Genomic DNA, 27,746 nt, shown 5'->3' with positions numbered 1-27,746 from the left:
AAAAAAAAAGTTATAAGGAAAGAAGTAAAAAGAAAACGGGAACGGGAACCTTTTCAGAATGATGGAACTAAAGCAAAAACTTGTCTAGCATAGTTTTGTTATTATTGTTAGGTGCCGTCAAGTGACTTATGGCTCATAGTGACCCTACGCACAACAGAACAAAGCACTGCCTGGCCCCGGGCCATCCTTACAAGTGTTGTAATGCTTGAGCCCATTGGTGCAGACACTGTGTCTGTCCATCTCATTGGGGGTCTTCCTCTCTTTCACTGACCCAACACTTTAGCAAGCATGATATCCTTCTCCAGGGACTGCTCCCTCCTGATAACATGTCTGAAGTATGTGACATGAAATCTCACCTGTCTTGCTTCCAAGGAGCATTCTGGCTGCACTTCTTCCAACACAGATGTGTTCATTCTTCTGGAGTCCGATATTCAATATTCTTTACCAGCGCTATAATTCAAAGGCATCAATTCTTCTTTGATTGTCCTTATTCATTGCCCGGCTTTCACATATGTATGAGGTCACTGAAAATGCCATGGCGTGAGTCAAATGCACCCTAGTCCTCAAAGTGGCATCTTTGCTCTTTAAGACTTTCAAGAGGTCTTTTGCAGCAGATTCCCCAGTACAAGATGTCATTTGATTACTTGTCTGTGGTTTCCATGGGTGTTAATTGTGTATTCAAGTAAGATGATCTCCTTGACAACTTCAATCCTTTCTTCTATCATGATGTTGTTTATTGGTCCAGTTGTGAGGATTTTTGTTTTCATTACATTGCATTGTCATTCATACTAAAGGCTGTAGTCTTCAATCTTGATCAGTGAATGCTTCAAGTCTTCTTTGCTTTCAGCAAGCAAGGTTGTGTCATCTACATTATAGAAGGTTAAATAATTAGTATTCCTCCTATCCTGATACTGCATTCTTTTCAGACTGTTTGCTCAGCAAATAGAGTGAATACGTATGATGAAAAGATCAACCTGGATGCACACCTTTTCTGATTTTAAACCACACAGTATCCTCCTGTTATGTTTGAACGAGTGCCTCTTAGTCTATGTAAAGGTTTACATGAGCATAATTAAGTGTTCTGAAATTCTCATTCTTTGCAATGTTATACATAATTTGTTGTGACCCATGGAATTGAATGACTTTGCATAATCAGTAAAGTACAGGTAAACATCTTTCTGATATTCTCTGCTTTCAGCCCAAATCCATCTGATATCAGCAATGACATCCCTCATTCCACATCCTTTTCTGAATCCAGCTTGAATTTCTGGCAGTTCCCTGTCACTATACTGCTGTAATCATTTTTTAATTATCTTCAGCAAAGTTTTTCTTTCATATGATACTAATGATATTGTTAAATGATTTCCACATCCTATTGGATAACCTTCTTTGGAACAGGCAGAAATATGGATCTCTTCTAACTGACTAGAAATTTGTTGATGTCAAATTTTTTGACATCAATGAGTAAGGGCTTCCAGTGTCACATCAGTTTGTTGAAACATTTCAATTTGTATTTCATCAATTCCTGGAACCTTGTTTTTCCCCAATGCCTTGAGTGCAGCTTGGACCTCTTCATTCAATACCATCAGTTTCGTATTTCTTTTGTCTTTTTTAGATGCTTCCTGCATCATTCAATGTTTTGCCGTAGAACCCTTTAATATTGCAAGTTAAGGCTTAATTTTTTTTCTTCAGTTCTTTCTGCTTGAGAAATGCTGAACTTGTTCTTCCATTTTGGTTTTCTAATTCCAGGGCTTTGCACATCTCATTGGAATACTTGAATTTGTCTTTTCAAGCTGCTCTTTGAACTGTTCTGTTCAGTTCTTTTGCTTTATCATTTCTTCCAGTTGCTTTAGCTTCTCTCCATTCAAATTTCAGTCTCTTCTGACATCCATTTTGGTCTTTTCTTTCTTCCCTGTCTTGTAAATGACTTTTTGCTTTCTTCATGGATGACTTTTCTTGATATCATTCCACAACTCTTCTGGTCTTTGGGCATTAGTGTCAGATGTATCGAATCTATTCTTGAGAGTTTCTAACTTTATTTGGGCTTTATAATATATAAGATCATGTTTTCGCTCTTGTGGACTTGTTTTCATTTTCTTAAGTTTCAGCATGAACTTGCATATGAGCAATTGCACAGTCATGCCTGGCCTTGTTTTGGCTGATCATTTTTGCTAAAGATAATTTAAAAATTATCACAACAGTAGATGGGACAGGGAGCTGCCAGAAATTCAAGCCAGACTCAGAAGAGGACATGGAACTAGGGATGTCACTGCTGATGTCAGATGGATCTTAACTGAAAGCAGAGAATACCAGAAAGATGTTTACTTGTGCTTTATTGACTATACAAAGGGTTTTTGACTGTGTGGATCATGACAAGCTATGGATAATATTGAATAGATAATAGGTATTCCAGAACACTTCATTGTGCTCCTGAGAAACCTGTACATAAACCAGCAGTGGTTAGAACAGAGCAAGGGGATACTGAATGGTTTTAAATCAGGGAAGGTGTGTGCCAGGGTTGTCTCCTTTCACCTTACTGATTCAAGCTGTATGCTGAGCAAGTAATCTGAGAACCTGGATTATATGAAAAGAGCATGACATCATTAGATCATATGGAGAACGAAGACTCATTAACAGTCTGAGGTATGCAGATGACACAACCTTGCTTACTGGAAATGAAGAGGACTTGAAATACTTTCTGATGGAAATCAAATAACTGAACCAGTAAATATGATACAGTGAAAAAAGACTGACATTGTCAAAGGCTTTATTTTGCTTGGATCCATAATCAACACTCATGGAAGTGTTGAAATCAAATCTGATGCACAAGACCTTTTTAAAGTGTTAAAGAACAAAGATGTCAGTTTGAGGAGAAAGCTACAACTGACCTACACCTTGGTATTTTCAATTGCCTCATACTGACTGTGTGAATGTTGAACAATAGATAAGGAAGTAGTAGAAGAATGGATGCATTTGAATTAGGGTATCTGAGAAGAATATTCAAAGCACCAAGGACTGCCAGAAGCACAAACACATCTACCTTGGCAGTACAGTCAGAATGCTCCTTAAAAGCGAGAATAGCGAGACTTCTTCTCTCGTTCTTTGGACACATTGTCAAGAGGAACCAGTCCCCTGAAGGACATCATGCTTGGGTTAAGTGGAGGGTTAGCAAAAAAGGGGACAGGCCCCAATGAGATGGAATGACACGGTGACAACAATGGGCTCAAACATAACAATAACTGTGAGGATGGTGTAGGACCGGGCAGTGTTTTGTTCTGTTGTGCATTAAGTCGCTGTGAGTTAGAAGTGATTTGGCAGCATTTAACAGCAACAACATCATGCAACATTTATGCCGCATACTAGGTACCAGGGATATAGCAATGAACAAGACAGGTGGGTCCACATCACTGCCCTGTACCAGTCGTCCAATGTATTGTGATTATGGGTACTCCAGCTTCCCTCTGACATTTCTTTTTTGTGTGTTAACACTCAATTCTCAAGGATTCCTATAGGCATAAACTTCAGGAAACATTCTCAAAGACAGAGAAGTCCTCTCCCCAAAAATGCAACTCAGTGGGTTGGAGAAAGACAGTCAAACTCTGTCTTGTAATCGTAATGTTGACTTCTTGTATGCCTACCACAGCAGGCCTATGGGACAGAGTCATTAGAGAATTGGAAAACTGAGATTTTTTTTTTTTTTAAAGAAGCCACACTTTTATTTTTGACTTTTCACTTCATCTGTGTTCTTCAAGATAAGAAATGATACAGAGATGGACAACCTAGCCAAGAGATATCTAGCTGAACTTATCAAAGAAGAGTGCTGGAATTCGATGGCTGTGAAAGGCCGCTCTCTTAAGGTAATCTCTATAACCCCGATACAGACCTACAGAGACGAGAATTTTCATTTCAGTCTCATAGCAGTGATGTTTAAATATATATCAGAAAATCCATATATAGCATAGAATTCAAAGCTTTCCTTTTCCTACTCAGAATTCCTCTGAGATGGATCATTTCTTTCCGCTTATCCTTGATATGCTTCTTAGCTACAATATCTCAGTATTTGTCTTAGTAGATCTTTCCTTCTTTCCTCTGCAACTGGACTTTAATACCTATTTCAGCAGACCCCATCACTGACATTCCACACCAAGTAAAACCTGGCCATCACACTGGTCACATGTCCATCTGTGCCTGCCTCCATATTTGCTAACAGTCTTTTGTATTGCGGTTCCTCCCAACACAGTTTTCCTCTGTGTAGCATGGCCAAATGTCCTGATTTATGCCTGTTGTCCCAGAGTAACTATTAACTGCACCCCTTCCATTCACAAGCACCCATCCATTTGACTAATGAAGTATATAATCACTCTACATTTATGTGGGGGAGTGTGGTGGCTCCATATGATAAGCACAGGACTGCGAAGCACAAGGTTCGAAGTTCAAGTCTGCCAGCCACTCTGTGGAGGAAAGATGAGGTTTTCTGCGCGTGCAAAGATTTTTAAAGTCTTGGAAACCCTATACAGGGTCGCTATGAGTCAGGACTGACTTGACCGCACTCAACAATGACAACAGTATTTATGTGATTGAACATTGCTCTAGAACATTTCCCAACAACAACACTAGCAACCTTTTGGACTGGCTAATTCTTAGCCAGTGCATTTTCCCCCCCATGCATTGTAGGATCATTATTTTCCTTTGCACTGTAGCATATTTAGCAACTAGACACCAATAACACCTTCTCGCCTCGGACATGACAGTCAAGAATGTCTCTACACATTGCCAAATGTCCCGTCGTTATTATTAGATGCCATTGAGTCATGGATGCCTGAAAACAGAGTGTACCAAGCCCTATATTATATATACCATGGTTTTTTCTACACAGATGCACTTATGATAAAGTTTAACTTATAAACTAGCCACAGTAAGAAACTAACAGCAATAACTAATAATAAAATAGAATAATTATTGAGTAAAATAAGGGTTACTGGGATACAAGCACTGCAATACCATGTTCACTGATCTGATGACCAAGATGGCTACTAAGTGACCAGTGTCCAAGGAGCATAGAGAGCAAGACTGAGATAGCTACTAAGTGACCAGTGTCCAGGCAGTGTAGACAGTGTGGATTCGATGGGACGAATCACAAGATGGGACGGAACAAGACACTGCGAAATTTCATCACGGCACTCAAAACATGGCGCAACTTAAAACTCAGGAGTTGTTTATCTCTGGGATTTTCCATTTCATATTTCAGACTGTGGTTGACTGCAGGGACCAGAAACAGTGGATACTGGGGAACCTACTGTACTAACAGAAAACACTTTAATTTGAAAGATATTGCCATTGCCAATTTCACTTATAGATGTTATTCTATTTATGGTATTAATTTTAATATGAAGAATAGGGGAAAACATCCTCTAGCCCACCCCCAGATATACACAATTGTACTAAGTATTGATTTATTTCATCTTTCTTTTCCCCCACAGTGCTTTCACATACCCTATATGGTTGAGAACTTCCCAATGAAAGAGCGCACAGCTGAAGAGTTGAAAGAATTGGAGTCAGTTTTACAACAAAAGAAGACTGAAGCAGAGTGTCTTAAAGTACAGTTAATAACTATGGTTTTATAAGTTATTCATCTTATTTCAAGGTCTCTGTATGGATTTGAGTGGGCTGCAGCTTAAGATAAATGTAGACATTGTTTGCATTAATCTTTTCACTCCTTGTTGATTTATAGAAAATATTCTAGTGACTTTCCTGTGTCCCCACAATACACCAGGGACTTGCATCCTGTATAAGGAATGCCAGTGGCACTGTAGGATAAGCACTGGACTGCTACCACAAGGTTGGCAGTTCAAACCCACCAACTGCTCCCCAGGAGAAAGATGAGGTTTTCTGTTCCATAAAGATGTACAGCCTCAGAAACCCTATGCAGGGTTGTTATGAGTCAGAACCGACTCCACAGCACCTAACAACAGCACCCTAGACAACTTTGGTTACTCTTTAAATCTGACAATCTACTGAAAAATGAGGTTTGGGGATTTTCCTTGTCCTGGTCAGAGGCTGTCTTTATCCACCCATATGTACATTATCCTCTTCTATCACGAGGCATCATTTTTGAAAAGTCACTGAGATAGGCTGTAATATAACCTGTTCTGCTGAAATGAAACTTCTTAAAGCAGCCGCTGCTTCTTTGGCAGCACTAGAATACACAGTCTCTTTGTATTTTACCTCAGCTAGAACTCTGCATCTTCTCTCTTTCTGAAACGTAAAACAAATACTTAATTCTTCTTAACCTACACTTGCCAGTCCTATGTGAACTAGTTGCTTGATAATCTATAAAGGGAAGATATATATTTTTTAATGCTTAGGTTCTAAGAAAAACTAAACATACTTCCAAGCAGGTGTAGTCCTGACACTAAAACATATATGCACATTAGATACTATCAAGGACACTTTGTACCCTCTTGATTTTTTTTCACAGAGCCTATTTCTGCAGCTTTAGTGTGTTCTGTACAATTTCAGGATCATGATGTGCTGTGGCTTAACGTGCTGAACTGCAAAGTCGGTTTGATCTACTAGGTTGGTGGTTCAAGTTTACTAGCTGCTCCTTGGAAACCCTAAACAGGGTCACTATGGGTCAGAACCGACTCAACGGCACTTAACAACAACAACATACATCGCTTTAAAATCAGTTGTTGGTGAGAGGATTTAACAACTCTGTATGATTGTTGAAATTGTTAAAACCTAAAACTTCAACTCATCCTGTATTACAACCCTGTAGAGGAATTACCTATGCAGTAAATCTTTATGGGAGCTGAAAGCCTCATCTCTTTCTCCCACAGCTGAACTCAGTCATTAAACAGTGTCACCAAGACTCCTTTGAAATCATAAAGTTGCCAAAATATTTCCCTTTAGGGAATTGTTATTTTTGAAGAAGGTCCACCATGTTATCTTTTTCCCTGTTTAGCTACGGAAGGAAATTGTAGAGGCCCAGCCTGCAGTTTCCTTGGGTAAAAAGCATCAAGAAGAAGATGATGAAGAGGATAAAGAAAACATGATAGCAAAAGATACCAACTTGCCCAATTACCTGCTTGGCAGTCTGAGCACTGATTTTGGGGTAGATACCTCTTTTTTGTCAAGCCAGTTGGAACTTCATTCAAGGGAAGATAAGGTCAACCAAATCATATTACTGAAGGTGGGTGAAGTTTCTCTTTATCCTCTAAAGTCACGAAAGTTCCCTTTATCACATGTTTCTCATGGACTCACACTGAAATCTAATGTCAGCTAAATGATCTTTAAAGCTGGTACCTAGACAGGTGGCTAGCATGCACATCATTGAAACTGTGCTTGTGTGTAAGAGCTGCTGTCATCTGTTCAGACGGGAGGTTATTATACCAAGGGTTCTAAATAACTTCTTACACTGACTGGCACTACCAATCATTATTCTTCTGCTTGCTGTTATTGTTAAGTGTTGTCAAGTTGATTCCAACCTATAGTGACCCTGTATAGGTTTTCCGAGGAGCAGCTGGTGAGCTTGAACCACCAACCTTGTAGTTCAAACGGCTTTTCAGTCTGGTGCCTTAATCCGCAGCGCCACACTGAAAGTCCAAAATAAATGAAATTCTTTGATACCATTTTCTGTGTAACTCAGATGCCTATTAGGATCGCCTTGTAAAGTCAAGATATGATTGCTTATCTCTCCTTTTAATCTGGGGAAGTATAATTTTCTCTCAGATATTTCTATAAATTCTGGGGCGCAGGGATAAGGGATCGTGTCCTTCTGTCTCTAAGTACTTATTCTTTACTTTTCACCAGACAAGTCAGTCCCAGAACACATAGAAGATCCTACTAAAGTTTTGTGGTTTTTTTAATGCAAGGGCTGAGATTAAACCAATGCAGATAGTTTGGAATTTAATTCTGCATATTTCTGTTGGACTCTTGGTGTGGCGCTACAAGTTCAGCACTGAACCGAGAACCAGAAGGTTGGCAGTTCAAACCCACTAGTTGCTCCTTGGAAACCCTATACAGGATCTCTATGAGTCAGAACCAACTCGACAGCACTTAACAACAATATTTCTATTCCTGAAAGTCCTTCAGCCATGTCTACAATCTGAGTCCTAGCTTTCGGGCACATTGTTCAGCTGTCTCCGCCTGCCCTTCTCTATTCTGCTTCTCCAACTCCTGAAATTACTGTTCATTTATACTAAGAATGTTTATGCTCAGAAGCTATCGCTTTTGCTGTCCAACATTTACTGACCTAGGTCCTCAGGGCTTCACCTTCTGACTATTTTATTAAGGTATTTTCCCATGCAAAGGTACTTTCCAGTCAAAGAGAAATTCTGGCGTCCAGATCATTTTCCACTGCAATAGTTTCATCTGCACCAGGGTAGATGTTCACACTGAATTTTGATAGTAAGATAAAGCCTACTTTGAGTTGATCCATTGTTGAACTTTTCAGCAGCAGTGAGGGTGGGTCATCCAGTGGAACCTACTGCCTTGTTTAGGAATTGACGGATGCAAGTAGCTTAGGCGCCCATGCTACCTGTCCATAAAAAGAACATGGCAAATGGTGTTTTCTCTGGTCGAGTTTCTAAACAACCTCTAAAACCATCTCCTCTTCGCCACATCTTCCCCAAACTAAATCCCAATTGAAAGACATTTCCCAACTTAAATCTTACATATTACTTAAAAAAAAAAAAAAATACTCTGATTGATTTAAAAAAACAAAACAAAACAAACATATACAAAGGCAGAAAGAAAAGCCCAATGATCGTCTAAGTACCCATCAACAATGTCAACATGGATCAGCATACCTGTCTATTGAGATACAATATTCTTTTCAAAAACTCGCTTGTGGTATAACAATTCTGCTGTTGCCTTACTCTACCTCAGGTCAGGCTAACACTGTAGAATATGGAACCCAAAAATGACTTAATATAAACAATATCTTACAAAAGTGAATTTGCTGATAATTTGTGGAATGACTTTGGGAGGGCAGGTAGAATTGTGGGATCACATTGCCAATAAGAAGATCCTTTGTGACATGCTTTCAGTAACATATTGATGTTTCAGGATATCATCTACAAGGTCAAAACGATTTTTAATAATGAGTTTAATGCTGCATATAAACAAAAAGAGTTTGAAATTGCACGAGTGAGAGAAAAAAATGTAAGAATTCAAGAGATTATTTTAGATCTGGAGTTGGAGGAAAAAGTTTGGCAACCAGAATTTGAAGAATGTGAGAAGCCAGAGAGAACCCTGGTTGTGGAAGACCATGAGGTACTATCTCCTTTCTTCCTCAGGAGACTTGCTGGGCCCCTTACTTATTCACCTTCTTGTTTACATTGCTGCAAGTAATTGTATCCGGCAGCACTCTTGGTTACAAGTAAGAAAAACTGTTGGCATAGCCTGAACAATAACGAGGTTTCTATTCTAAATCTCATGGTGTCCAGGGACGATGTCGACACTGAGTCTAGTGAGAAGAGGAATGAAAGACTGGAGCTTGTGGGTAGTCCAGAAGTCCTCTTTCTTTACCTTTTAGCTCACTTCTCTTTGCATTTCAGTTCCCTCTAGCACATTATAGTTGATATTTTACCTCCCACTCAAGAGAGCTTCTTGTATGAAGCAGTGTCTTTTAGTTCCGATTCTAGATTTTCCTGGGAAGAGACTCCTGGCTCAACTTGGGTTCAGTACCTGGGCTCAGGGAGGGTGGGTTGCACTGTGAGAAGCTGCTGACGGAACTCCAAACTGACCTAGGTCATTAGGATGGCAAGATTCCCAGAGAAAATGGGCTCTCTGGGCAGCCTAGCTAAAGGATGTTTGGTATAAAGGTGGTTGTAAATATACCCTTAAAGAAAACTGTAAAAATTAGACCATACCGTTTTCAAAAGTAAAAAATTCTTGCAAGGCTATTCACAGAAAACCCCTTGTTCACATGGAGCAAACTTGATTACTTTGGGGCAAAAGATAGTAGCAGTGTCTAGAAGGCACATAGTTCCTAGTAGATGCCAGATACTGCAGCAAGTGCCCTAACTCTCCTGAAACTAATTGATAATAATAAAATCTTACAAGGTAGAAACGAATGTGACTTCCAGTGTGCGTGTGAGGACACGGAAGCATGGAGAGAGAGGTTAAGGATGCTTGGCCACATTTACGAAGCTAGTAAGGAACAGAGGAGGGCATCCACCATCTAACCGCTGCTCCCTACTGCCCTTGTTTAAGCAAGTTGTTTATTCTTGAACTATACTCTGGTCATGTGACCTGAGCCTGGAGCAGCCTGTTAGCAGGAAGCTCCATCTGCCTCTTAAGAGGGTCCTGCTCTGCCCAGTCCTTTGCATGCACATCATGAACCCCACCACAGTGGCTTCTCTGACTCAAACTCATTCTACACTCGGGAGGGAGTGATCTTGTTGTGTCTCCCTCCTTAACTCCCTGTAGTGACTGCTTTTGACGAAATCCACAAGTCTTTCCCTGACTACCCACCTCCACTCCCCTTCTTTTTCAACCCCTCTCTCCACCTTGCTTTGTTCTGGCCACATTTGTGTTCTCACAATTCCTTGACTGCCCCTACCTCTTGTCGCCTCAGGACCCTATCTTCCAGAATTTAGATGATACTTGGTTGAATTACACCCTCCACACTTAGTCTAAACCAGGCCTCTGGTGATGATCATTCAGACAGGTTTCTAGAACCCATAGAGAAGTAAAAATCTATATTCCAACCCTTTCATTTTATAGTACATCTTTATTCCAATACAAGAAACCAATTGCAAAACGTGGATGTTATTGTTGTTAGATGCTGTCAGGTTGGTACTGACTCATAGCGACCCTGTGCACAGCAGAACTGCACACTGCCAGGTCCTGCACCAACCTCAGAATCCTTGCTACACTTGAGCCCATTGTTGCTGCCACTCGCTGTGCCAATCCATCTCGTTGGTAGTCTTTCTGTTTTTTCCTGACCCTCCACTTTACCAAGCATGATGTCCTTCTCCAGAGTCTGGTCCCTCCTGATAACAAGTCTCAAGTATGATAGACAAAATCTGGCCATCCTGGCTTCTAAGGAGCATTCTGGCTTTATTTCTTCCAACACAGATCTGTTTGTTCTTTTAGTGGTCCATAGTACTTTTAATATTCTCTTCCAATACTATAACTCAAATGTGCCAATTCTATGGTCTTCTTTATTCATTTTCCAATTTTCATATGCATGTGAGATCATTGAAAATACCATATTCTGGGTCAGATGCACCTTAGTCTTCAAACTGACATCTTTGCTCTTGAACTCTTTAAAGAGGTCTTGTGCAGCAGATTTGCCTAATACAATACGTCGCTTGATTTCTTGACTGCTACTTTCATGAGAGTTGATTGTGGAACCAAGCAAAATGAAGTCTTTGACAACTTTAATCTTTTCTTCATTTATCTTGATGTTATTTATTGGTCCAGTGGTGGGGAGTTTTGTTTTCTTTACATTGAGGTGCAGTCCATAACAAAAGTTATGGTCTTTGATCTTCATCAGAAAGTATTTTAAGTCCTCTTCACTTTCATCAAGCAAGGTTGCATCATCTGTATATTGTAGGTTGTCAATGAGTCTTCCTTCCTCCAATCCCAATGTCACATTTTTCTTCATATAATCCAGTTTCTCAAATTATTTGCTCACCATACAGATTGAATAAGTTTGGTGAAAGAATACAACCCTGGCACACACCTTTCCTAATTCTAAACATTCAGTGTTCCCTTGTTCTAGTTGAACAACTGCCTCTTGGTCTATGTACAAGTTCCTTAGGAGCACAATTAAATGTTCTGGAACACTCATTCTTCCCAATGTTGTCCATAGCATGTCATGATCAACACAGTCAAAATAACATGACAAGCTATGTTATTGACTACCTGTCTAGTCAATAACACAGGTAAATATCTTTCTGGTATTCTCTGCCTTCAGCCAAGATCCATCTGACATCAGAAATGGTATTCCTCGTTCCACTTCCCTGAATCTGGCTAGAACCTCTGGAAGCTCCCTGTCAATGTACTGCTGCAGCCGTTTTTGAATTATCTTTAGCAAAATTTTATTTGCATGCAATATTAATGATATTGTCCACATTCTATTAAGTCACCTCTCTTTGGAATGGGCATGAATATGGATCTCTTCTAATCAATTGGCAGGTATCTGTCTTCGAAATTTCTTTGCACAGATGAGTGAGTGCTTCCAGTGCCACATCAGTTTGTTGAAAGATTTCAGTTTGTATTCCATCAATTCCAGAAGCCTTCTTCTTTGCCAATGGCTTCAGTGCAGAGGGACTACATCCTTCAGTATCATTGGCTTTTGATCTATGCTATCTCTTGAAATGGTTGAACATCAACTATTTCTTTTTGGTACAGTGACTCTGTGTATTCCTTCCATCTTCTTTTGATGCTTTCTGCATCATCATTCAATATTACAAGTCGAGGCTTGAATTTTCTTTAGTTCCCTCAACTTGAGAAATGCTGAGCATGTTCTTCCCTTTTGCTTTTCTAATTCCAGATCTTTGCTCATTTGATTATAATATTTGACTTTGTCTTCTCAAGCTTCCCTTTGAAATGTGATAGTCTGTTTAATCTCCTCACTCAGTTCTAACCTTCTCTCAGTGTGTGGAAGGAAGGTTCGGCTTGAGTTTTGAAAGAATAATAGCAGGTTTCAAAAAGAAGAAGAAGGAGACAAATAGCAGAAAACCATATTGTCTCTTTCAGATTACAGCTAGCAAATACGTAAAACCATGGAAAAAAGCCAAAGGTGAATTGATCATGACCCCAAAATTGGAGCGATGGTTTGCCTTTCAGGTACGCATTGTTACTCAAACAATACCTAAGACCTTCCTAAATTAATACTCTTAGATTTGTACTGCTTTCTAGAAACATGAAGTCATTTGTCATGTGCACTTGAATCTCAGTTGGCCTTGCCCACCCTTCCATGCCAGTGCTCGCCCTGCCCCCAACCTAGATGCACTCATTCTAACATTGGGTAGGTCCCTGCCCCTGCAACCACCCGTAGAGTAGCAACCTCAGTTTCCATTGTCCTCTCTGACTCTGGCTCTTTCCTAGAGCTCCGATGTGAGGCAGCGAGCCCTAATGGACATGATGGGAGGTGTTCTAGAAGTCAAGAAGGAAGACATCTTGAAAATGGTGAGGTTTCTGGTCAACTTTGCCGAAGGTGGAATGGGTTGGAAAGAGTTCCTTAAATGGTACCATTTTTGTTTTCTATAAACCTGAGTTTTAGATATTTTATAGAAACAAATTACATCACCTCTTTGTACCTTATAAATGTATCATGCTAAGAAAATAAAAAGGGTTTTGAAACTTCCAATCTGACTCAAAGCAAATGACACAGTAGTTTGTGGTCTCTACAGAAGGCTGAGATAAAAATGTGCCTGTCATCCTCTGCATACCCAGGAAACCTGGTTTTGATACCTAGCATGGATGTTTCCAGAGCTCTGGCATAGTTGTAGCTACAAAACTATCAACACATAGCTCTAAATCTGTCATCTAAGGGTCTGGATACATCCCAAGTTCTAAAGTCATAGAAAAATATCTTTTCATATCTTTTAGTCAAAGTGCCAGGCCATTGTCCTTGCCAATGTAAAAAACAATATTCTTTTAAAGCACTCTTTTTTACTGTAAGGCTCATTCTGCGCATTTACTGTACTGCTACATTTATGTTTAAACTAGAATTTAAGTTTCCCTTGGTATGGTGCTGTAGGATCAGCGCTGGACCATGTACCACAAGGTCTATGGTTCAAACCTACCAGTTGCTCCTCGGAAGCCCTGTACAGGGTCGCTATGAGTCAGAACTGACTGGACAGTACTTAACAACACCCAGCTTTCCTTTATACCTTTAGGCTGTTCCTCAGCCTACTTTCATGGCCAAACCTGATGCTTTGTGGTCTGAAGAAGAAAAGAAACAATTCAAAGACTATGAGAAAAAGGTCAAGGAGCTAAATGAAGAAAGAGATAAGTATAGAAAGGTGAGAACAAAGAATCAATATAACATACCCTATCCAGGAATTTATTTCAATATATCTCAGTGTCTTTATTAGCTTAAGGGTAGTTTTTCAGCTTAAATGACCAAGAGAAATATATAATATTTGGAGAAGTGGGTGGAGATGAATTTAAAGATTTAGAAGAATTTAAAACAGGAAGAGCATAATATCAATGGTAAAAAAAAAAAAAAAGAGAGAGAGTTGTTATTCATTTCAGTATTTCCTAGATTGTTATCATTTATTTGGTTCTTCATTCATTCTTTCATGTCTAATGAACACCTGTTATAGACTATGGAAAACCTGGTGTGGCGCTGTGGGATAAAGCACTGGGCTGCAAGGTTGTTTTGAACCATAAGGTTGGCAGTTCAAACTTACCAGCTGTTCCTTGGAAACCCTATACAGGGTTGCTATGAGTTGGAACTGACTCAACAGCACTTACCAACAACAACAACACCATTATAGAATGTGGGAGTGCGGTGCCTTCATATGATAAGCACTGGACTGTGAACCACAAGGTCGTCAGGTTGAGCCCACCAGCCACTTCTCAGGAAAAAGATGAAGTTTTCTGCTCCCATGAAGATGAAAAGTCTCAGAAACCCTTTACAGGGTCACTATGAGTCAGAACTGACTCGATGACACTTAGCAACAACGTAACAGTGACAAAATGTGCAAGACACTGCAAGGTATAGCCCTGTATTGCTGCTTCGAGTTCAGTGGGTGACGCTTTTGCTTGATCGATTCTCAATCACATGGAGAAGGCTGTGAGAGAAGAGTGAGTAACACAGTTCTAATCTGAGGTTTTGCAGCTCCACGGTGCACTAGACCCCATCCCGCCCACCTCTGCAGCATCCTTGCTCTAGCTAGCCCACCCTCTTTCCTCTGCATCATCAACTTTCCCTCTCTACTGGACTATTCCTACTAGTACAGACACATGCTATCTATCATATCTCTCGTCTTGTAAAAGAGATTCCCTTGAAAGAGATACAGATCTTTGAAGGAGACTTTGTAACTTTTGGGTTAGTCTGAATTTATTTCAAAATTCAAAGTTAAAAGAAAACACACACACAAACTCGTAGGCCCCACTTTCCTTGGATTCATTGCTCCATGTCTCTGTTCCCCTTTACAGCAAAATCCCTCAAAAACTCTGTTTGCTGTCTCTAGTTATCTCTTCTCAGGCATTTAAAAAAAAAAAAAATTAGTGTGGAAAATGTCAAACCTATGTAATAGTAGAATAGTTTTAGTAAGCCCCTTATCCAGTTTCAACAAGTTCCAACTCATAGGCTTTCTTATTTCATTTGATATGTCCATATGCTCCCTAGCCCTGGATGATTATTTGTTTTAGGTATTGTTGATTTTTATTTTTAAATGAAGAGTTATAAGACTAGTACAATGAACACCCATACACGATCCTTCTCCTACACTCGGTTGTAATCATGAGCATCTTTTTTTTTCTTTTAGCTGAATTATTTGAGATAAGTTGAGGCTATCATGACATTTCTAAATACCACAGCCTGAACATCCCAAGAATAAGGACATTATGGCACAGCCCATGTTCAATTTCACCCAGCTGTCTCAATAATACCTTTCATACATTTTTACTCCAAAAATTGAGTCAATTGCCTTTAGTGTTCGTGCCTTTTAGTCCCCTTTAGTCTAGCACAGCGCCATGACTTTGTGTATCCCATGACATTTACATTTTTCTAAACTCCAGGCCAGTTGTTTTGAGAATGTCCCTCAACTTGGATTTAACTGTTTGCTTATATTTGATTCAGATAGAATGTTTTGGATAGCAATACTACCTAGGTCCTAGTGTGGCACTGTAGGATAAGCACTGGACTGCTAACCGCAAGGTCGGTGCTTCAAACCCATCAGCTGTTCCTTGGAAACCAAGAAACCAGCATGACCCCAGGACACTGTATATATTTTCTCCCTGTGAGTTCACAAACACCAATGCAATCAATACTCCAGAGTTCTTCTCCAAGTCTACTAAGTCCATTTCAAGTCTTCTTGGCCCTTCTTTCTGTTCTTAGAATATATTCCACTAGCATATAATGTTCACACATTAATTAGATTGATACTTCTTTTTTTCTGTGTGGACACTATCATCAACATGATACACAGTTAGATTCTCTAAGCAATGGTATTCTTTTTTGAAGGGGAAGGAGTTGATGTTTCCTGTGGTTCTCTTTTGTTTCTACAGTACTTTTAACTTCTTTTTTCTTTCCCTGAACCTTCAAGTCTCCAAGGGGCACCTTCCAAGTTGCCTTCTCTCAACGCTGCTAGAAGTACCACCCAAGACTACACCTAACCACCATCATCTTTCACCCTGCTGTACTGAGTTCATCTTTCTTCCACCTTATTCTGATCCTGGTATCCCATCTGCTTTATATCCTCTCACTGTCTCCCTAAACAACTGTTCTCCTTGATGCTCCACTGACCTCCTTGATGTTCCTCAAAGACCCACAGATAATTCTCACTGTAGGACCTCAGATACCTTGTTGTTGTTGTTGTTAAGTGTCATCGAGTCGGTTCCAACCCATAACGACCCTGTGTAGGATTTCCAAGGAGTGACTGGTGAGCTTGAAACATTGACCTTGAGGTTCAAATGACTTTGCAGTCCAGCACATTAACCCACAGTGCACATCAGGACTCCAGATGCCTTGATACATGCTATATCCTTTGCCTGGCATGCTCTTGCCCCTCCCCCATCTCTTCTCTGTTGTCCCCTATATACTATGGCAACCCCCATCCTGCTCTATTTCCCTTACCCTGCTTAACTGTACTTTCATTTTTACTTTTTCATTTATTGTCTGTGTCCTGTACTGGAATATGACACGAGGACAGAGAATTGGTCTGTTTTGTTCACTGTTATCTTCCAAGATTTTAGAACTATGTCTGATTCATAATCAGCACTCAGCAAATACCTGTTGAATGAATGAATGAATTTATCGACATCTAGTCTGTGCCAGGGAGTCCTTGTGTAGTGCTGTGGGTTGATGCGCTAGACTGCAAAGTCAGTTTGAAACGCAAGTTCGGTGGTTAAAGCTCACCAGCTGCTCCTAGGAAACCCTGAACAGGGTCGCTATGGGTCAAAACCAACTCTGACACTTAGTCCTGGTGTGGCACTGTGGGTTAATGGGCTGGACTCAGGGACGGCTTGAACCATAAGGTTGGCAGTTGAAGCTTACCAGCCACTCCTTAGAAACCCTATACAGGGACACTGTGAGTAGCAATTGACTCAATGGCACTTAACAACAACAACAACATTCTGTTACAAGCACTTTTCTAGGGCCTGGGGATTTCTGGACTGAAAGATACAGCCTCTATCCTCAGGAGATGACAGTCTCTAGTCAGCTAAGACAGTATGTTCTCAAACTGCAGGTCTCTTCATATTTTTTCAGGGCTGGTAGAAATTCCTGGTCAAATGGATCTCTGCATTAGTTTTTCATGCCTCTTTTTGGCCTCTCAATTCTCCTCTTCCCCACCTCCCAGTTCTCGGCATCATCAGACAAAATTAGATTATCCTGGGAATATTTGAGGCAATGTGATATTCATACCTCAAACAAATTCCCTGAGTGCTGCCCACTGTGTGCTTGGTACTGTGTGAGGTCTTGAGAGTTACCTAGTGAGCAAGATATGCCCTCCCCCCTCACAGTGTACTCTGTCTACAGAGGAGGGACTGATATTAGCTAGATGCTCACAGATTATTTAATCACAGTGTAATAAATTAGCAAGGTTGCTACTTTTGATAGTAAAAACCGAGGCACTCATGGAGATATGTTCTGATAAATGGATGGATCTAAAAAACGTTGTTGTTACTAAGTGCCATCAAGTCGGTTCCGACCCATAGCAACCCTGTATAGGGTTTCTGAGGAGCAGCTGGTGAGCTTGAACCACCTACTTTGGAGCTCAAACTGACTGACTTTGCAGTCCAGTGCATTAGCCCACCCTGAATGCACCCAATCTCGTCTGATCTCGGAAACTAAGCAGGGTCGAGCCTAATTAGTACTTGGATAGGAGACTGTCTGGGAATAGCAGGTGCTATAGAAAACATTAGGCTTAATTAAATAAGTCACACTAAAAGACAAAGGAGCTCTGGTAGTGTAGTGGTTACGGTTAGGAGTTGGGCTGCTAACCTCAAGATCAGCTAGTTCGAAATTACCAGTGATTCAGCGGAAGAAAGATGAGGCTTTCTGCTACTGTAAAGATTCACAGCCTCGAAAATCCTATACAGGGTCACTATGAGTCGGAACCAACTCGACAGCACACCTCCACTACTCAGTTTGTCTTATTTACTGTGGTAACTTGTATATTGCTGTGATGCTATAAGCCATCTGTATTTCAAATACTAACATGATGGACCAGTTTCAGCAAAGCTTTCAGACTAAGACAGATTGGAAGAATGAGGAGGTGATCAGCTTCTGAAAAATTAACCACTGAAAACCTTATGAATACCAGCAGACCATTGTTTGTTATAATGCCAGAAGATGAGAGCCTCCGGTTGGAAGGCACTCACAATATGACGGGGGGTGGAGGGAGTTGGGGAGTGGAAATCTGCTTCCTTAAACTAGAGTCAACCTTAATGACATTCAGGAACTTCATTTGCTGATGTAACATGGCTCAAAATGAAATCACTTCAAACACCCATTAATAGTCTAAATGTAGAATGTATGACATATGACTCTAAGAAAATTAGAAGTCATCAAAAATGAAATGGAACACATAAAGATCAATAGCCTAGGCATTAGGAGTTGAAATGTACTAGTATTGGCCATTCTGAATTGGACAATTATATGTTTATTACAAATATATGTTGCATTTCAAGATCTATCCTGAAGTACAATGCATTCATTGATAGGATAATACCCAGTTAATAAAAACACATTCAAATTTATGCACCAATCATATGAAATGGATCAGACATGAATCAAGATGCATTGATAATTATTGGTGACTAAGGATCAGCAGTCAGAAAATATGATCTTGGTGATAGAAACAACACTAGGGATCGTATGATAGAATTTTGCAAGACTGACAACCTGTTTTATGGAAATACCTTTTGCGGTAATATAAATGTTGACTACACATGTGACCCCACAGACATCTGTATGTTCCTGGCACTGTGGTGTTGTGGGGGTTGCTGTGATGCTGGAGCTTATGCTATTGGTGTTTCTAATACCAGCAGGGTATGTAGAGTGGAGAGATCTCAGGGAGCTTTCAGAATAAGTACAGACTAAGAAGAAACAATAGGTGGTCAACTTCTGGGGTATGAACACTGAAAACCTTATGAAACAAAAAGTTAGGATCAGTAGTTGGAAAATATGGTTATGGTGATAGGAACAAAGTTGGAGATCACATGACAGAATTTTGCAAGACCAATGACTTAAAATTCCTTTTTTAAAAAACATAAATGATGACTATACACATGGATCTCACCAAATGGAATATACAAGAATCAAATTGACTACATCTGTGGGAAGAGATCTTGGACAAGTTCAATGTCATCAGGTAAAACAAAGCCAGGAGCTGACTGTGGAACAGGCCATCAGTTGCTCCTCTGCAAGTTCAGATTGAAGCTGAGGAAATGAAAACAAGTCCACTAGACCCAAAATATGACCTTGAACATATCTCACCTGAATTTAGAGACCATCTCAAGAAGAGATTTGACACACTGAACACTAAATCCTGAAGACAGACAAATTATGGGATGACATCAAGGACATCATATATAAGAAAGCAGAAGGTCATTAAAAAGACAGGAAAGAAAGAAAAGACCAAAATGGATGTCATAAGAGACTCAGAAACTTGCTCTTGAGTATAGAGACACTAAACTGAATGAAGAAATGAGGAGGTAAAAGAGCTAAACAGAAGTTTTCAAGGGCAGTTCAAAAAGACAAAGTCAGGTATTATAGTGAAATGTGCAAAGACCTGGAGTTAGAAAACCCAAAGCGCAAAAACATGCTCATCATTTTTCAAGATGGAAGAACTGAAGAAAAAGATTCAAGCTTTGGGTTACAATATTAAAGAATTCTATGGATAAAATGAGGAATCCTGGTGTGGCACTGTAAGATAAGCACTAGGTCACAAGGTCAGTTTGAACCGATAGGTCGGTGATTCAAACCCACCAGCCACTCCTTGGAAACCCCATACGGGGTTCCATGAGTAAGAGCTGACTCACTGGCATTTAACAACAACAACAATGGATAAAATGGGAGTGCAGTGGTTCCATATATTAAGCACTAGACTGTGAACCACAAGCCCACCAGCTGCTCCGTGAAGACGGATGAAGCTTTCTGCTCCCACACAGATTTATAGCCTCAAAAACCCCATAGATTGTCATGATGAATCAGAACTGAGTCAAGGGCACTAAACAAAAACAATGGATAAAATATTGACTGACACAGGAGACATCAAAAGGAGACTGAAAGAAAACAGAATCACTGAACTAAAAAGAATTGGTTGATGTTCAACCATTTTAAGATGATCAAGAACCAATGATATTGTAGGAAGAAGTCTAAGCTACACTGAAGGCATTGAGGAAAAACAAGGCTCCAGGAATGGACAGAATACAAATTGAAATGTTTCAACAAACTGATCCAGAACTGGAGACATTCATTTATCTAGGCCAAGAAATTTCTAAGATAACTACCTGGCCAACCAATTGGAATAGGTCCATATTTGTGCCCATTCCAAAGAAAGGTCACCCAGCAGAATGAGGAAATTGTCTAACAATATCATTACTATCACACACAAGTAAAATTTTGCTGAAAATAATTCAAAAACAGTTGCATTAGCACACCAACAAGGAGTTGCCAGAAAAGGATGTGGAATGTGGAATATCATTGCTGTCGAATGGATTTTGATTGAAAACAGAGAATACCACAAAGATGTTTACTTGTGTTTAATTGACTGTGCAAAGGTATTTGACTGTGTGGATTATAACAAACTATGGGAGAAATATACAAAATCACTGTACCAAAAAGAAATGGTCAGTGGAAGACAGAGGGCAGGGCCAGCAATGAGCCTGCTCACAGTGCAAAAATCACTAGTGACTTATGGAAATTGAGGTGTGACAGAAAGCAGGGAGTAGTTAATCTTACATTCCAGGAACATAGAACCCGAGGACCAACAAGAGGGGAAAGCATGAGTGGAAAGTGGCATCCTAACCAGACAAGCAGCAACACCAGAGAGGTGATGGCATAGGGAGATAGAGCATCTGAGGACTCCAGGCTTATGGAAAGAGAAAGGTTGTGTGCTGGTGGGCAGGGGGTTGGTTTGCCTTTGGTTGTGTAAATGATTATATACTCCTGTGTGTTTTTGTGTACAACATAAAAGGGAACTGTAATTACAATGAAACAAGATGCGATTTGTTGATTGCAAAACTGATGTTCTGCCATTTAGGCTATCACTCAATTCACAATAAAAGCTTTAGTACACAAATAAATGGTCAATGTCTGGAAATTTCAAAAGGTAACAAAGGACCAAGAGCCAACGATATTGAAGGAAGAAGTATAAGGTGGTAAAGAACAAGGTTCCAGGAATTGATGGGATAGAGATTTAAATCATTCAACAAACTGATGTGGCACTGGAAGTACTCATTTATCTTTGTCAAGAAATTTGGAAGACAGCTCGTGACCAACTATTGGAAGAGATCCATATTTGTGTCGGTTGCAAAGAGAGGTGACCCAATAGAATGTGGAAATCATCATACAATATCACTAATTTTGCATGCAAGTAAAATTTTGCTAAATATTATTTAAAAATGGCTGCAACAGTACACTGACAGAGAACCTGACAGAAGTTCAAGCCAGATTCAAACAAGACGTGGAATAAGGGATATCATTGTTGATGTCAGATGGATCTTGGCTGACAGCAGAGAATGACAGAAAGATATTTACCTGTGCTTTATTGACTATGCCAATGCTTTTGATTGTGTGAATCAACAAGCTATCATGGAGAATGAGTATCCCAGAACACTAAATTGTGCTCATGAGAAACTGTACATAGACAAAGAGGCAGTTGCTTGAACAGAAACACTTTTTGTTGTTAGGTGCCATTGAGTTGGTACCAACTCATAATGACCCTATGCACAACAGAATGAAACACTGCCTGGTCCTTCATCAGCCTCACAATCATTGCTATTACTGAGCCCGTTGCTGCTGCCTCTGTGCCAATACATCTCATCAGGGATCTCCCTCTTTTTTTCCAACTCTCCACTTTACCAAACATGAGATCTTTCTCCAGTGACTGGTCCCACTTGATAATATGTCCGAAGTATAAGAGACAAAGTCTAGCCATCCTGACTTCCAAGGAGCTGTACTTCTTCTAACACAGGTCTGTTTGTTCTTTTGGCAGTCCTTGGTACTTTTAATATTCTCCTCCAACACCATAACTCAAATGTTTCAATTCTTCTATGGTCTTCCTTATTCACTGTCCAATTTTTGCTTGCATATGAGGTTATTGAAAATACCATGGCATGGGTCAAGCACACCTTAGTCCTCAAACTAACTTCTTTGCTCTTCAATATTTTTAAAAGGTCTTGTACAGCATATTTGTCTAATGTAATTTGTCATTTGATTTCTTGAATGCTGCTTCTATGAGTGTTGATGGTTGATCCAAGCAAAATAAATTCTTTGACAACTTCAATCTTTTCTCCATTGATAAGAATGTTGTTTATTGGTGAGGTCCAGTGGTGAGGATTTTTGTTTTCTTTACATTGAGATGTAACCCATACTGAAGGCTGTGGTCTTTGATCTTCATCAATAAGCATTTTAAGTCCTTTACACTTTCAGCAAGCAGGGTTGTATCATCTGCATATCATTGGTTGTTAATTAGTCTTCCTCCAATCCTGACACCACATTTTTCTTCATATAATTCAGCTTATTTAATTATTTGCCCAGCATACAGATTGAATAAGTATGGTGAAAGAATACAACCCTGGCACACACCTTTCCTAATGTTAAACCATTCCGTGCTCCGTTGTTCTATTCCAACAACTGCCAATTGGTCTATGTACAGGTTCCTCATGTGCACAATTAAGTGTTCTGGAATATTCATTCTTCACAATGTTGTCCATAGCTTGTCATGATCCACACAATCGACAGTCTTTTCGTTGTTAATAAAGCACAGGTAAACACTGAGTAGGCTTAGCTTTCTCTTGTGGAGCTACTGGTGGAATCCAACTGCTGACCTTTCAGTTAGCAGCCCAGCTCGTAATCTCCTATGCTACCAATAGGCAGTCATTAGAACAGAAGAAGGGGACACTGAATGGTTTAAAATCAGGAAAGTTGTGTGCCAGGGTTGTATCCCTTCACCATATTTATTCAATTTGTACACTTAGCAAATAATCTGAGAAACTGGCATCAGGATTGAAGGAAGTCTCATTAACCAACTGTGATATGCAAATGATACAACCTTGATTGCTTGAAGTGAAAACGACTTGAACTACTTATTTATGAAAATCAAAGAATAGAGCCTTCAGTATGGACTGTACCTCAATATAAAGAAAATGAAAAGCCTCACAACTGGACCAATAAACAACATCATGAGAGATGGAGAAAAGTGTACCATTGTCAAGACCTTCATTTTGCTTGGATCTACAATCAATGCTCATGGAAGCAGCAGTCAAGAGATGAAATGACATATCGCATTAGGCAAATCTGCCACAAAAGACCTCTTTAAAGTGTTAAAGAGCAAAAATGTCAGTTTGAGGACTAAGGTGCACCTTAGTATTTTCAGTTGCCTCATATGTTTGTGAAAACTGGACAATGAATAAGGAAGACCATACAAGAATAAATGTATTTCGTGAAAAATATTGAACTGCCAGAAGATCAAACAAATCTATCTTGGACAAGATACAACTAGAATGTTCCTTAGAAGCAAGGGTGATGAGACTCTGTCTCTCATCCTTAGATATGTTGTCAGGAGGGACCAGTCCCTGGGGAAGAGCATCATGCTTGGTAAAGTAGAGGGTTAGTGAAAACGAAGAGCCCCAATGACATGGATTGACACAGTAGCAGCAACAATTGGCTCAAACCTAACAATTGGGAGGATAACCCAGAACCGAGTAGTGTTTCATTCTATGGTGCACAGGGTCACTGTGAGTTGGAACCAACTTGACGGGACCTAACAGCAACATACATGTGACCCCTTAAGCTTATCAATTTGTCATGTTGTGGTGGCTTGAGTGTTGCCGTGATTCTGGAAATCATGCCACCGGTGTTTCAAATACCAGCAGCATCACTCAGGGTGGACAGATTTCATCAGAGTTTTCAGACTAAGAACATACTATGAAGAAGAAATAGCCATTTCTGAAGGATTAGCCCCCAAAAATCTTACGAACAGCAGCAAAACATTATCTAATACAATGTCAGAAGATGAGCCCCTCAGGTCACAAGGCACTCAACACATTAGCAAAAAACAAGACTCAGGAGTTGATGGAATACCAATTAAAATCCACAAACTGATGCAGCACTGAAAATGCTTAATACTCTAGGACAACAGATTTGGAAGACTTGGCAAACCGACTGAAGGAAATACATATTCATGTCCATTTCAAAGAAAGGTGAGCCAACAGAGTGTGAAAATTGGCAAACAATATCATTAGTATCACACACAGGTAAAATTTTGCTCAAGAAAATTAAAAAATGGTTGCAGCTCTCCGCCACAGCGGGCTTGGAAAGCCGCTGCGTCCAGTGTTGTGGTAGCTGTAGTTCAGAGTGTGCGGCCTCATGGCGGGGCTGGAGGAGGCCCAAAGCTCTGTGAAGCCGCCAGAGCGGAGCCGCCCGTATGCTGTGCTGCGAGGGCAGAACCTGGTGTGAATGGAAAGATTTTCAGCATCCTGTTGGTAACTATGGTCCTTACGGTGTTTTGGGTCTACAAGCCCATTCAGCGCTGGTGACAGCAAGCAAGCAAGTTCTCCTGCAAGTACTTGGGAATAGGATACGTTGTATTGCACATCAGCCTGTAGAGAAATTGGAATCAGAATTTTCCTGCTTGGAGATGACCTTTGGTCTGGACAGTTGGTAAATGAATGGTTTAGAAAGCACTTCTACCAACAATTATTTTTCCCTAACACTGTTATGCAAACAATTGGCCAGTCATCTCGGCCATGTTCTCTCTCTTTCTCTCTCTCATACATATATATATATATATACACACATATATATATGTGTGTGTGTGTGTGTATAGAGTAGGGGTTACAAATCGGGCTGCAAACCTTAAGGTCAGCAGTTTGAAACTACCAGCCGCTCCATAGGAGAAAGATGAGGATTTCTGCTCCCGCAAAGATTTACAGCCTCGGAAACCCTGTACAGGGTCGCTATGGGTCGGAACCGACTCGAAGGCACTTAACAACAACAACAACAAAGATTTACAGCCTTGAAACCCTGTACAGGATCGCTATGGGTTGGAACCGACTCGAGGGCACTTAACAATATGTGTGTGTGTGTGTATATATATATATACACCTAAGGTGCTCTAGTAGCATAGTGGTTACAAATTGGGCTGCTAACCTCACGGTCAGCAGTTCGAAACTACCAGCAGTTCCATAGGAAAAAGATGAGACTTTCTGCTCCTGTAAAGATTTACAGCCTCAGAAACCCTGTACAGGGTCGCTATGGGTCGGAACTGACTCGACGGCACTTAACAACAACACAACATATATATACCTGGTTTACTTGTTATAAAGCTTGAAGGTCCAGTGTCAAAATGGAGTGCTCACAAGAAAGAAAACATCATTCTTGTGCCTTTAAGAAATGCATTGAGTGAAAAGGGACTAATCATTAACATGTGGAAAGGAAGACTTAACAAGATTCCCTGCTTGAGCACTGGTCAGCTGTAATGGGGTAAGAACGACAAATGTTTTTAACTCTTCTCAGTTGATCTGGAATCGTCTGGCTGCAAAGTCACGTCTCAGGTGCATCCCATGGACATCAAGGCCACTGTCAGGTGTGTGTTAGATTGAAAATGTGACTAGTTAACCTACTGAAAAAAAAACTCCAGCCTACTCAAACATTCTGATCTCCCTTATGCTGAACTCCTGTTTCTCCAGCTCACAGCTTAAAAATGGCAATAACTTTTCAGGTCTGGAGTCTTGGAGAGACTCAGACAGGAGCTCCTTTGAGCCGTTGGGTCAGGGCTCAACCGTGGAAGAAGTACAAGTTCAATGACAGGTCAGGGTGGTAGGTGGGTGTGTGTTGACATGATTTTGACCTCTGCTTTGAAAATGCTGCTAGTAGTTGGCACTGTTGATGAATTGATTCTTTTCCCTCTCTTGAAATACTTCTGATTTACAAAGTGGTGATTGGTATTTATTTTAAAGGTGCTAGGTTTGTTTGTTTTTAAATTGAAATACTTGTCTTGTTCTCAATTCAATCACCAAACCCTTACCCCTGAGTCAGTTCGGACTGATAGTGAGCACGTAGAATAGAGTGGAATTGGCCCATAGTTTCCAAGGCCGATGGAAGCAGACTGTCACATCTTTCTCATGGAGTGGCTGGTGGGTTCAAACAACCAACCTTATAGTTTGCAGCTGAGTGCTTAACCACTGCACTACCAGAGCTTTTTCCATTAAGACACAGCACTGATTCTACATATATATATATATATATATATTTAATATGCTGTTGATGTGAAATAACTAATGTGGGAATGAAGGGTTTTGTTTGTAATTTTTTAACATTGAAATGTTCACTATTCTGTGCATTGGGGCAAAATGTGAATTAAAATTAAAGTTAAACTCTCCATACAAAAAATAAAAAAAGGTTTCAGTGTTCCATTAACAGGGAGCACCAGCAATTTAAGCTGGATCAGAACAAGACCTGGAATGAGGGCTATCATTGCTGACATCAGCTGGATCTTGGCTGAAAGCAGATACCAGAAAGATGTTTATTTGTATTTTATTGACTATTCAAAGGTATTCAACTGTGTGGATCATAACAAATTATGGAATTCCAGAACATTTTGTGTTCACTGGGAACCTGCATATAGAGCAAGAGGCATTCATTCAAACAACTGTTCATGGGGAACCTGTTTATAGAACAAGAGGCAGTTGTTCAAACAAAACAAGAGAATGTTGTTGTTAGGTGCCATCAAGTCAGTACCGACTCATATCAACCCTATGCACAGCAGATGAAACACTGCCTGATACTGGGCCAACCTCACTGTTGTTGCCACACTTGAGTCCATCAATGCTGCCACTTGGGTTAATCCATCTCATTGGGGGTCTTCCTCTTTTTCTCTGACCCTCCACCTTATCAAATATGATATCCTTCTTCAGTGACTCCTCCTTCCTGACAATATGTCTGAAGTATGAGAGACCAAGTTTGGCCATCCTGGCCTCCAAGGAGCACTCTGGCTGCACTTCTTCCAACACAAATCTGTTGGTTCTTTTGGCAGCCCATGGTACTTTCAATATTCTCCTCCAACACCATAACTCAAAAGCATCAATTCTTCTACGGTCTTCCTTATTTTCTGTCCAGCTTTTGCATGCATATGAGGTTACTGAACAAGAGAATACTGCCTGATTTAAAATCAGGAAAGGTGTGTGCCAGGCTTGTATCCTTTCACCATATTTATTCAATCTGTATGTTGAACAAATAATTTAAAAAGCTGGACTATATGAAGAAGAATGTGGCATCAGGAGTGGAGAAAGACTCATTAACAACCTGCAGATATGCAGCTGACACAACCTTGCTTGATGAAAATGAAACACTTGCAGGTGAAGATCAGAGAATACAGCCATCA

The 27,746-nt window shown here is 40.1% G+C and overlaps 1 protein-coding gene across 1 annotated transcript in view; it reads left to right on the top strand.

Moving 5' to 3' along the window:
- WDR96 (WD repeat domain 96) overlaps positions 1–27,746 on the top strand; it is a 120,765-nt gene that overhangs the window by 68,122 nt on the left and 24,897 nt on the right. Inside the window, exons 20-26 of the mRNA XM_006831480.1 lie at positions 3,753–3,857; positions 5,481–5,597; positions 6,965–7,192; positions 9,070–9,276; positions 12,715–12,804; positions 13,066–13,146; positions 13,860–13,985. Of these exons, the coding sequence (XP_006831543.1) occupies positions 3,753–3,857; positions 5,481–5,597; positions 6,965–7,192; positions 9,070–9,276; positions 12,715–12,804; positions 13,066–13,146; positions 13,860–13,985 (954 nt within the window). The remainder of the gene's footprint in view (positions 1–3,752; positions 3,858–5,480; positions 5,598–6,964; positions 7,193–9,069; positions 9,277–12,714; positions 12,805–13,065; positions 13,147–13,859; positions 13,986–27,746) is intronic.

Source organism: Chrysochloris asiatica, unplaced genomic scaffold, assembly GCF_000296735.1.
Source record: "Chrysochloris asiatica unplaced genomic scaffold, ChrAsi1.0 scaffold00003, whole genome shotgun sequence".
Lineage (NCBI taxonomy): Eukaryota > Metazoa > Chordata > Mammalia > Afrosoricida > Chrysochloridae > Chrysochloris > Chrysochloris asiatica.
The sequence above is the reverse complement of the archived record's forward strand: the minus strand, read 5'-3'. Positions and strand labels throughout refer to the sequence as shown.